Source organism: Schistocerca gregaria, chromosome 6 (genome assembly GCF_023897955.1).
Source record: "Schistocerca gregaria isolate iqSchGreg1 chromosome 6, iqSchGreg1.2, whole genome shotgun sequence".
NCBI classification, from domain to species: domain Eukaryota; kingdom Metazoa; phylum Arthropoda; class Insecta; order Orthoptera; family Acrididae; genus Schistocerca; species Schistocerca gregaria.
The window spans coordinates 42,752,184-42,764,795 of NC_064925.1; the positions used below are offsets into that span (position 1 = coordinate 42,752,184).

The 12,612-nt window shown below is 46.8% G+C and overlaps 1 protein-coding gene across 1 annotated transcript in view; it reads left to right on the forward strand.

Annotated features, from left to right (window-relative positions):
• Positions 1-12,612, forward strand: part of LOC126278586 (protein piccolo-like) — a 122,041-nt gene that overhangs the window by 35,668 nt on the left and 73,761 nt on the right. The window contains exon 3 of the mRNA XM_049978798.1: positions 9,652-10,062. Within this exon, the coding sequence (XP_049834755.1) occupies positions 9,652-10,062 (411 nt within the window). The remainder of the gene's footprint in view (positions 1-9,651; positions 10,063-12,612) is intronic.

Here is a 12,612-nt window from a genome sequence, read left to right on the forward strand (position 1 = left end):
AACACAACGAAGTTTCTTCTTGTAGTATCATACCTATAATATATAGTTGATAGAATGCTTTACTGTATTTAGTTTCAATGTTAACGGGTGGTCAGAAAATTGAAATTCGGAAACAAGAATTCTTTGACCTTCTCAGTACGTGAAAACGTGACCCAAATACCTGCATAATTTTTCAAACTGACGTGGAGCATGTACGTTCACATGCTATGCATACAGGATTTGTCCCCATTGTTACATGTGGCCATTATCACATACACGTTCATAGGCTTTGTCAAAATAGAAAAAGCGTTAAACGTAAAATGCTCCAAGATGTTCGAAACAGAGGAAAATAAGAGTAAGCTGTAGGGATAGATGGACACATGTACAAGAACTGAGAGGAACAATGAGCCGGCCAAAGTGGCCGAGCGGTTCTAGGCGCTACAGTCTAGAACCGCGCGATGGCTACAGTCGCAGGTTCGAATCCTGCCTCGGGCACGGATGTGTGTGATGTCCTTGGGTTAGTTAGGTTTAAGTAGTTCTAAGTTCTTCTAGGGGACTGATGACCTCAGATGTAGAGTCCCATAGTGCTTAGCCATTTGAACAATGATTGGAGACAAAGAACGAAGTGCTAAGCTTAAAAGCAGCTTTAAGACTTGGATGCAATATTTCGTCCCCATACTGTTCAAACTAAGCATTGAAGAAGCAATGATGAGAATAAAGTATTTCCACAATGGGATTAAAATCAAAGCTGACTGCAGAGCAATAATAATATTCATAGACATTACTATCTTTAGACAAGTTACAGGAAATACAGGATCGGTGAATGGATTGAAGTCTAAATTTAGAAAATGGGCTGACAGGAAACGGAAGAAAGAAGAAAGCAGCAAAGATAAGAATAGCAAGAAATTTTAAATATAAATTGATCAATAAGTATAGGAAGTTAAAGAAATCTGCTACCTTAGAATCAAAATAATCCACGGTGGATGAAGCAAGACATAAGCAGACTAGCGAAGACGAAGAGTATTTCTGGCCAAGACAAGTCTACTGGTAACAAAAATGGGCCTCGTTTTGAGGAAGAAATTACTGAGACTGTACACTTGCAGAACAGCATTGTATGGTAGTGAATCACAGACTAAGGAAAACGAGAACACACAAGAGTAGAAGCATTGGAGGTGTAGTGCTGTAAAATGCTGAAAATAAGGTGGAATGATACGGCAAGGAATGAGGTTCTCTGTAGTCGCCAAAGAGACAAATGTGGAAAAGTGTGATTAGAAAGAGTGATAAGGCGTGAGTTAAAACATTAGGGAATTATTTCCATGAAACTAAGGGGAGCTGTGGAGGGTAAGAACTGCAGATGAAGACAGATCGGCGGTATATTCAGCAAATAAAGTATGTTGTAAGTGCTAATCTGAGATGGTCGGTCCAGGAGAGGAAATAGTAATGGACCGCATGAAACCAGTGACGACCAAAAACCAACCCCTTCACTACTTAATATATCTATGTAGATAAATTTATAGATCATTCTCTCTCTTCTGAAACTTTGGCAAGCATTAACGTCGCCTTTTCTTCTATGTAATGGTTACTTACTATAACTTCCACAAACTGTGGTGTTGAGTAGGACGCAGTGCCTTGTTTGTTTTGCGACTAAATTTTATACTTCTGATGGGGTGCACAAACTAGTCCAGCCACTAATCAGTATAACAGAAGGTTCCTCTCTTACTTGAGCTCCAGTGACGGTGTTGGTAAGCAGAACAATGGAGACAGTGGCGGGTGTGGGAAGAGGATGGAAGGCGCTAATCTTGCGAATACGGGAAGAAACCTGACCCCTCGGTCAGAACGCTGCCGCCTCCTAAATATTATCGAATCGCAGTACCTGCTGTTACACTTGTTCAAAGATGTTTTTGACTAACACCGCTTCACGATACCGATCAGTGACCTAAAAAACGAGAAAATTCGCTTTGTAGTCCCATAAACATACTAATTCTCACCGCATAGTGTTACACTGGACTCGCATTCGGGAGGACGACGGTTCAATCCCGCGTTCGGCCGTCCTGATTTAGGCTTTCCGTGATTTCCCTAAATCGCTCCAGGCACATACTGGGATGGTTCCATTGAAAGGGGACGGCCGACTTCCTTCCCCGTCCTTCCCTAATCCGATGAGACCGATGACTTCGCTTTCTGGTCTCCTCCCCCAAAGAACCTGCCCCTCACCGCATAGTGTTAGTTCCTAGTTATTCATGTCTGAAGTTGGTTTGATGCACATGTCAAATAGTCACTTTCTCATGTTATCATTTCAGCGTATCTGCTGCTTCCCACATCACTGACCATCTCCTATGGACCTAGGCCTGCCCCTCTTTATCATGCCTTCACCTACAAAAATCAGCAACGATTCGTCTTCATGAGCCCATCATTCTTCGTGCTTCTAAGATACTTGCGAAGTTTGTGTGTAGCACACACAGGGAACCAATCTGTTCTGGCTGAGCCGCCTGCAAGAGGATCCCACTTCAGATTCCCACCACCCCCAGGGGGTTCGCCATTCTTTGGCGAGTTCGTACTTGGCTACCCCGGGGCGCCAGCCTCTGCAGCATCTATTCCCTTCCGTACTGCATGCATATCCTCTTGCCATTCTTTCTCCCCTTCATTGGGAAACATGTTTCTGGAGTGTTAGTGGGAATGTTTGGCACTGTATTGCTGACTTACGAAGTCTCACCACTGTTTTTCGCACCCTTTTCCTTTCTTTATTTCCCTTCTGTCGTTCCTCCGTTTCAGCGTTTAAGGTTCCCCTTTTTCCTCCTCTCTGTGGACTTCTGAAAGCCGAACCACGAGTCTGACGTGCAACTGGTGACTGAGTTTCGCGTAACCCCCAGCCCGGGTAGCCAGGTAGGGTTCACACGTACCACCTGGTACAGACCATGCCCAGGGAAGAGTGATTGCCTGAGTTGCTACCTTCCCAAATTGCCGATTGGCGCCTGTCAAGTGTTTGGGAGGTGTGACCTGAGGTTTCATGGATTACCTAAGGTGGAGGTGCCCCTTTGTGAAGGGGCTCCCCAATTGGAAGGAGCGCGCCATCGGAGATGGTGGCAATTGTGGGGATTTTCCCGCAATGAGAATCACCTTCATAGCCTAAAAAACGTAAACGGAATGAGAATGATCAGGAGACTTTTCCCACTGCGCCGTGGGTCCTCGTCGTCTCAAATACTGAAGGTCAGTCCTCGGCCACGGTAAATCCCTTTATTATTAAAAGGTGTTGATGCAATTCCCGGTCCTGTGAATTTCTGCTCTCCTTTAAAGAATGGCACCTTGCTTTGGAGACTACTTCAGATTCTCAAACATAACTACCTGCATCCTCGCTTCTCCACAGCTACTGTTCTGTCGAGGCCCACGGAACTTCGAATTCTTTCCCATGGTGTTATTTGCAATAGGCTCCTCGACCGTCTAACAGAGGCTGAAATCCAATCTTACCTCTCTGATCAGGGTGGCATTGCGTCAATCAGGCACGATTCCCCCTTAGTGCTCACACGTACTCTTCGTCACCTTTGAGAGTGGTGATTGTGTGAAAGATCAAAGCAGGCCTTGAAGTTATCTCAGTCTGACCGTACATTCCGAGCACAATGCTTTGGCACACGCTTGCCACTGTCTCAACCACACCCAGCCAAATGTGAAACCTGTGGCAAGGATGCGCACAACGGCGATTGCCCACCACTTTCTCCCCACTGTATAAACTGCAATAGCAGCCATACCACCACCACCTCTCGGGATTGTCCTGTGTATCTTGATGCCGCCTCTTTTTAACTAGGCTGCATATTGGTCACAGTCTCTTTAGCCATCATTTAAGTGACGCTATCCCACCACTTGATACACATTGTGCTGTCTGCCACTTCTTGACGGAATTTAGATTTCTTAACCGTTTACGTTCCCACTTGGGTTTGCCGCCTGAGTTATCGGCTATTTTTGCAAATGACGCGCGAACTGTCAACCGCGCTTTTTTATACGCCAAAGCAATGTGGCTAAGGCAATCAATTTTTTTGGTTTGGATCTGTTTCTGTGGGGTCTCGTTTAGCCCATTCTCCACGTCCCTGGTTTTAGCTGTCTCCTCGTGTCATTTGGGACTCATGTATAGGCGTTTTTAACTCCTGTCTTCGTGTTCTGTAGTTTTGACTTGGGCTCGTATGACCCCAGTTGCATTTTGCACTCTAAAGCAAAACTAAACCAAAATTCCGATACCTGAGCTGCTGCCTCCCCATGATGCCTAAGAGATGGTGCTAGTCATTCTGGGTCACCGGAACTACTGGCAACAACTACAGTGCCAGATGGCCGATGGTGTGGCTCGGTGACGCCCCTGGGGAGAGCCCTTAATCAGTGGTTCGTTTCAGGGCCGATGATTTGCGGATGAAACGTTTTAAGGCCCGAAAATGTTGTTCTCGAACGGCCGTCTCTTCTAGTGGTAGCAGACAGTTGAATGCTTTGTGAACTTGAAGCCTTTTCTTCCCTAGCTACACCCTTGAACTACGGCCAGGCTTGCTGTCTTCAGATGAAACACTTTCCCCATTGCCTGGTCTGCAGTACGACTGGCGGAGAAAACTTCGCCACTACCAAGTCGTTATTTTTGTGGAAAATATGGAAGACAAATTTGGCGGAGTGGAGTATCTGGGAAGTGGTAGTTATCTGCCGACGAAAACTCCACAAGTCCTTCGTGCTTGTGACCATCTTGGTGACATTCTGGTGCCCATTACTCCTCACCAGTCTTCGAATATGGTTCTGGGAGTAATTTTTCAGAGACCTCATCCTTCAAACTCATGAACTCTGGACCAAACCGGAGCGAAGGGATATTAATTTTGTTTCGTGTGTTCAGAAAAGGAAAACTCCTATACTGGCGGCTTCATTCTGGTATTTGACGGAGATATCTGCCCACCGAAGGTAAAGGTTATCAGTGTGGTATGGAGCCGTAAATCCCGCCAAGCATGCGGTGTGGTCGGTGCTTGCATTTCGAGCCGGTGTCGTCACGTTGTAAGGCGCCCTCTCTGCACTTTAGTGCACACCCTCTACATGTGGGAAGCCCATGTGCTCCACCGCCAATGTCTGTTAAATTTTTCTGTGCGAACCCTGATTTGACTTTTATCGTTTTCATTTCTCCCTATGTAGGTGGGTGCCAACAATGTTTTCGCAATCGGAGGAGAAAACTGGTGATTGAAATGTCATGAAGATCCCGTCGCAATGGAAAAACGCCTTTGTTTTAATGATTTCCACTCCACGTATTGGCACTGGCACTCTCACGTCCTGTTTAGCGATAATACAAAACGAGCTGCCCTTCTTTGTACTTTCTCGATATCATCAGTCAGTTTCACCTGATGTGGACCCCACACCACATAGCAGTACTCCAGAATAGGGTGGACAAGTGTGGTGTAAGCAGTCTCTTTAAGACCTGTTGCACCTTCTAATTGTTCTGCCAATGAATCGCAGTCTTTGGTTTGCTCTACGCACATCATTATGTGATCGTTCTGATTTAGGTTATTTGCAATTGTAATCCTTAAGTATTTAGTTAAATTTACAGCCTTCAGGTTTGACTTACCGCGTAATCGAAATGTAGTGGATTTCTTTTAGTACTCATTTGAATAACTTAAACTTTCCTTTATTCAGGGATATTGCCACTTTTCTCATGTCCTACATAAATCATTTTGGCATCCGTTCTGGTCATCTAATGACTTCACGAGAGTGTAAATGACAGCATCATCTGCAAACAATCCAACACGGCTGAGATTCTCCTATATCGTTAACACAAATCAGGAACAATAGAGGGTAGATAACACTTCCTTGGGAACGCCGGATATTACTTCTGGTTTTACTCGATGACTTTGACAGGAAATCACGGATCCAGTTGCACAACGGAGGGGATTCCATAGAAACGTAGTTTGATTAGAGCACGCTTGAGAGGAATGGTGTTTCAAGCCTTCTGGAAATAAATATGGAATCAATTTGACATCCCCTGTCGATAGCACTCATTACTTCAGGAGTATAAAGAGCTAGTTGTCTCGCAAGAACGATATTTTCTGAATCCGTGCTGTCAATAGTTTCCTTCGAGGTACTTCATAATGTTCGAATATAGCATATGTGTTAATAAGAAGGAGATGATGATGCAGGAGCAAAAGTCCCTTGACTGCTCATTCCACACTGAGGCTCTTCAGACGTATGGCGGACTTCACTCCATGACGATGACATCCAACTTTGCCTCTACGTAATTTCCCCTTCCCCTCCTTACCCCACGCCCACCTCCCCTCCCCTCCCCTTTCCCCCCTGCAGCTCCCTTACTCTCCTTTGTCAGTGTCATTAGGGGCTCGCAGGTGACGGGGCTCCCTCCTGGGACTTTGCAGTGGTGTCTTCCAGGCTGGATGCCTGCTGCCACAACTCGACTGTTGGACCCAGTCTGTGCAGCCCAAGGTTGCCTGCTCTGTTCTCGATCTTGTGGAATCCTCCTCTACCTCTATGCTCTGCCCTCCTCATTCTACAAATAAGTATTATTACTATTATTATTGCCAGGACAAGACCCAGTGTCCCTGGAAGAGCCATCGCCACTTCTGCAACCTGGGTCTGACTCCTTGCTTGTGGATGTTACCCCATCCAAGTTGATGAACGGCAGATCAGTAGTTTGGTAGGCTCCAGCCCATTTACTTAATGTTTGAATCCACATTCTGTGCAGCTCAGTCATGGGCTGACTCTTCGGGGCTACTACCCCGACTGAAGCTCGTCCAATTTAGGAAACTCCCACCAAGTGGTGTTATTCCCTCCAACTCTCCTGCTGGGAATGTACCATCCTCTGCCACATTCATATTGGCTGTACTAGTCTGATGCACAGTTTTTTACTCTGCAATAAATTGCCCCATGCCTTTGCAGTTGTGGGGTGGGGGGCTTCAAAGGGATCCATATTTTTCTGTACTGTCCCCCATCTTTTGACCACACTAAATACTCCTTCGCACCTTCCTTGTCCTGGGTGTTAGTGGACGACACTTGCATGGTTACATTTGTCCTCAGTTTCCTTCATGAAAGTAGTTTGTCCCTACAGGTTTAAGTACCTGAATTTCCTCTCTGGATTTGGTGTCCCTCGATTAGCTTTGACATTTATGGAAACCTTGGCCTTATTTTCATACCCCAGCAGGGTTCTCCCGCTTCTTCCTACGTTTTGTCTGGTCTTCAGTGCAGTTTTGTTTCCCTTTTTCTTGTCTTCTGCTGGTGGTGTCCCTATTGTATTGTGATGTGCGGTATGGTGTGGGGATGCAGGAGGATCGGTGGCTGTGCTGGTGTCCCATTGTACATAGTCTTTCTAGGCACAGCTGCCCTCCCCTTCGCCTTCTTTCTCCTCCTGTTCTTTGTCTTCTTCCCCAATGTTGCTTTTACCTCTTATTTTACCCATTTTGCCTGCCCCTTGACTGGACAGTGCAGTTTGTTCCTCTCCATTTCTGCCACCTAGGTCATGGAACAGACGACCTCACTGTTCGGTCCCTCATGTCATTCCCTATGTCCACATTTCAAACGCACTCAAAGCACTGTTCCATGCACAAAATTTTCACATCTTTCTGTATATCTCCATGTTGAAATTTCTGGATGTGGGGTGTTCTGTAGCCTTTTGCCTAAAGCCGGTGTGACAGCTATTTAGTTTCTTAGGTTTATGTATTTTATTTCAGTGATTAATTTGTCGCATATACAAGTTAAACGATCATATCAAATTTTACAATGGGCCTTAGACTATGTGCCTCAATGAAGGCTTACATAGCGACCATCCTATGCATGCATACATGTATGTATGTTTGGCGTTTTAAGGTGATGTCCTGACAGTCTTCTTCCCTTGGAATGTGGAAGACAGCGCTGCAGTGCTTGTACCTCTTGACATCCTAGCACTGGTCGCTAGTCACTTACCTGATGCACATTCCTTGTTTGGAATGTGCACAGGTTGAACATTAAAATGCAGTTCTTTCTGAATCTCTCGATGTGATTTCCCGACTTCGTGGATTGGCATAAAGTGATGACACTTGTCCTGGAACTGCTATGGAGAAAATTCTCACAGCAATAATGGCGTCTGCTGATGTGGTGAGTTGTCCTCGGGTTACTGTAATAAAAATTATCCTCTCAGCATATCAGGCCAACATGTGTGATGTTACTGGTGGTAAAGTTCCAGGATGAGCCACCTGCAAGTGTGACCCAATTACTCGTAGATGGTGCAAGCACAGATTGTCCTGCAGTTGCAGGATGTCTTTCTCCCTGCAGCAGACGAGTTGAACATTCCGAAGGCACAGCAGCACCACAGTGAGTGCCCTTCACCACACCATGGCTGTGTACTCAAGTTCTGGTCTGATCAGTGTCAGAGCGAATAATACTATGGTACGGAGGTAGTGATGGCTGAGGATTAAGCAGAGGATACAGGGACCTTAAATGGCCCAGTGCTCTGCTTGAGAGTTCACTTACATGCTGGGCCCAGGTGAGCCTCTGCTCAAGGATCATCCTGAAATATCTCTTCGTCCACACGATGGGGCTTTCAATGTTAACTTGAGAAAGATCTGGAGGCATCTTCAAAGCGAAGACTATTGGTTGACTCTTAGTGGCAATGGATTTGTCGCTCCTACGTCGCTAATGCTCACAGTGCGTCACACCCGAATTTTAAGCGGCGTCTCATTGCCTGGACGATTGGGCTGTGGTCGAACAGTGCTGTATCCTTAGCGTAAAGCTCTGTTTCAAGGTGAACCACCTGCTGTGCGTTTGCAGTGTACAGGGAGTGCAGGAAGGAGCTGAAAACAGACCTCTGCAGCATCCCTGAGTGTATTAGCGGGTCTGAACGTCCCTTCATCTGCTCTCACATTGAAGATACTGCTAGTGAGGTGGTACAAAGGACTCCATGCGATGTGGTATCCTGAATACAGTGTGTTTTAACATGAGGCTGTTGTGCCACATGGAGTCAAATGCCCTGGACGCCTCAAAGCACCCCCTGAGGTAATGCCATGTTTGCAGCAACTGGCTCCACCTGCCACAGTCGTTCGTGAAAAGTGGTGGCCACTCTGAAATCTAAACTGGTCATGTTGCACGATATGTACTGACATATTGCTTCAGCATCTCCATGTAGAGCCTCTCAAACAGCTTAGAGAGGGTTGGCAGCAAGCTGATGGGTTTGAAGCTGCCTGCCTGATGTAGGATAGCCACCACTTAAACATGTTTCCATGTGGATGGACAGACCTTTGATAGAAGTATGTGAAGATGTTGGTTAGTGGCTGATAGATCCCTGGTGGAAGGTTCTTCAGTAGGTGGTTGTTGAGTCCATCACTACCTCCTGTGCACCTGTGATTAGAGACTGGAGTTTCGTGGCTGCATTTCCTGTGATTAGTTGGTGCTCTGTCCAGGAAGGTGGGCAGCTGATCTTTTGACCTGAAAGATGATTCACTTCCACAATGTCGGTCAGCGGTGTGAGGTTAGCAAAGAATGTGGGCAAGGACTGTGTGGGTGGAGAAAATCGACTTGTATCCAATGTTCATCTTTGAGGTGGTCCGACATCAGTTAGGCTACTGATACACCGTTTCACGTCCAGAACAGCTAGTGTAAATCTTGTGGGGGTGGTGGTGACAGTTGGTAGTACGTATTTCTTAAAGGCTTAAGTGTGTTAATTGAGCAGCGCATATCTCAATTCGTCTGCAGGAGGCGAGCCAAGGCATGGAGCCTGAGGTGGCAGAGCTGCCGAGTCCCCCTCAGCAGGAGGCGGACGTGGACTGGAGGGTGGGTGTGCCGCAGCGCAGCTCGTCGGCCCCGTCGCTGCGCTCCCAGGAAGGGGCGCTGCCGCCGCTGGACTCGCCGCCATCGGGCGGGGTCGCCGCCAGCTACGAGGCGCGGCCGGGACCCAGCCGCAGCCCCGCTGCGTCCGACTCCAACACGGAGTCGGACGACACGAACGGACTGCCCTACCAACGGCTCTCCCGCCGCAGCAGTCTGGTGACAGTGAGCAGCCTGAGCAACTACACCCACTCGTCGGATCAAATGGAGACCTCGAATGAGCAGATGTTCAGTGGCGAGGACGCGTTCGTCGGTGTCAGCAGCAGTCAGTCACCAATGGTGAGTTCGCTCTGCTGTTCCGTCACAACTCTCCAACATGACAGTGTAGCTCACACCTCAGACAAAAATTTCTAGTAATACATCATGAACTGCTGTTGTAGCAAGGCATAAAGTTAAAATTAAATGCTAGCAAATAAGGTGGCTGTAATTTTAGAGTATTGCTCTACACAGTCTCCTATGAGTTTAGCTCCAAAATAATTTCCTAAAAGTCTTGAGACACAACGGTTTCTGGAAGTCTGGTAATGCTCAACATGCTGGAGTATTACTTACCGGGTGATTGAAAAGTCAGTATAAATTTGAAAACTTAATAAACCACGGGATAATGTAGACAGAGGAAAAAATTGACACAAGTGCTTGGAATGACATGTGGTTTTATTAGAACGAAAAAATTCACGAAATGACAGACAGATGGCGCTGGACAGCAAAACGTCATTGACTGCGCATAACAGTGTATAAAGGAGCTGCAATGAGAGAGAGAATCAGATATGCCAGCAGTCGCAGCTTGACATTACCTGAAAAGGCGCTTTTAGTGAAGCTGTATTATCAGAATGGGAATATGCAATTTCAGCGTTACGATCCTATCGCCATAGGAAGGGGATTCGAACGGGTAAAGGTCAGTCAACAAATGCAGCTGTGGCGAGGATGATTTCGAAGTTCGAAGCCACGGGTTGTTTAGACGATAGACCCTGTAGTGGCCGACCGAGCACAAGGCGTAATGCTGCTGAGACAGCTCAGGAAGAAATTGACTGTAGCGGGTTCGTCTATGCACGGGGAAGTCAGCGCTCGTGCAGTCCCACATCGCACCGGCATTCCATACACTGTTTGGTTGGCACTGAGGCGTACCCTCCGATGCTATCGGTACAAAATCCATCGGCATCATGAACTGTTACCTGGCGATTTAGAGAAGCGGAGAACTTTGCAGTTTGGGCGTTTCGAAAGATGGCTAAAGGTGACGATTGGTTGAGTAACGTGTTGTGGACTGACGAAGCTAATTTCACGCTCAGAGGGTCTGTCAACGCCCACAACTGCAGAATTTGGGCTACCGAAAATCCTAGAACTGTCGTTGCAACTCCATTGCACGACTAGAAAGTCACAGTATGCGCTGGATTTACAACTACCATTATCGGGCCTTTTGTCTTCGAGGAAATGCGTGATTCTGGTTTTGTAACTGCTACCGGGACGGGGAGAGGTACGCCGATACGTTACAGAATCGCATCATCCCCAGCGTGGCTGATAAACACCTGCTGGAACGTACGATGTTTATACAGGATGGCGCTCCACCCCATATTTGTAGTAGAGTGTAAGATCTCTTCCGCGCGTCGTTTGGTGATCATCATGTGCTCAGCTGCCACTTTCGTCATGCTTGGCCTCCCAAGCCCCCAGACCTAAGTCCATGCGATTATTCGCTTTGGGGTTACCTGAAGTTGCAAGTTTATTGTGATCGACAGACATCTCTAGGGATGCTGAAAGAAAACATCTGATGCCAATGCCTCACCATAACTCCAGACATGCTTTACAGTGCTGTTCACAACATTATTCCTCGACTACAGCTATTGTAGAGGAATGATAGTGGAGATATTGAGCATTTCCTGTGAAGAACATCATCTTTGCTTTGTCTTACTTTATGCTAATTACTGCTATTCTGATCAGATGAAGCGCCATCTGTCGGACATTTTTTGAACTTTTGTATTTTTCTGGTTCTAATAAACCCCATGTCATTCGAAGCATGTGTCAATTTTTACCTCTCTATCTACATTATTCCGTGATTTATTCAGTTCTCAAATTTATACTGACCTTTTGATCACCCTGCATATAGTAACAGGCTTAAACTGTCACAGCATATATTAGATCTGTCCAAAATACAGTACGCCCCCATTTTGTTCCTGATGAAGTCATTTCCTGACCACCCACCCCTCCTTTCCTCCACAGCCTGTCCCAGTGGCCCGAAAAGCCTCGGTTTTTGTTTAGTCGTCGTAGGCACTGTGCCACTGGCCCGAGATGACGGAGCTGTCAGGGACCGTGTGGTTGTTGCTGTGCAGGAACATTCACACGATTAAAAAACACGCACACAGGCGCCGTTTGGCAGGCAGACAATACCATCAGCCCAATACAGGAAGGCTCTGCAGTGATCGGCAAGATGCGATGGGGGCAGAACTGTAATCTGGAAGCCCTTAGTGACAAAGCGGCACGTAGGCGGCTGTCGTGAGATGGCTGTTTTACTCGAGGAGGCTGTAGAGTAACTCGTGTGCTGCACCTGTGACTGATCAGGCTTCTTCAGGATCCCCTCTGCTCACTTCACGTGGGGAGGGGGCTGGAAAAGGTGCCCCAGTCAGCCCAACCAACCAACCAACCAACCAGCGACCCGACGGGATGGCCGCATGCAGAGGGTACACCATAAACGGCCGAAACAAAAAGGAGAAACAAAACTTAAAAATTGCTACCTGGAATGTTAGAGCTCTTCCAGACAAAAGCAACCGACCACAACGAAAAACAGCTATTGTGGCACGCGAACTAGAGATATTACTTAGATATTGCTGCCCTCGGTGAAAT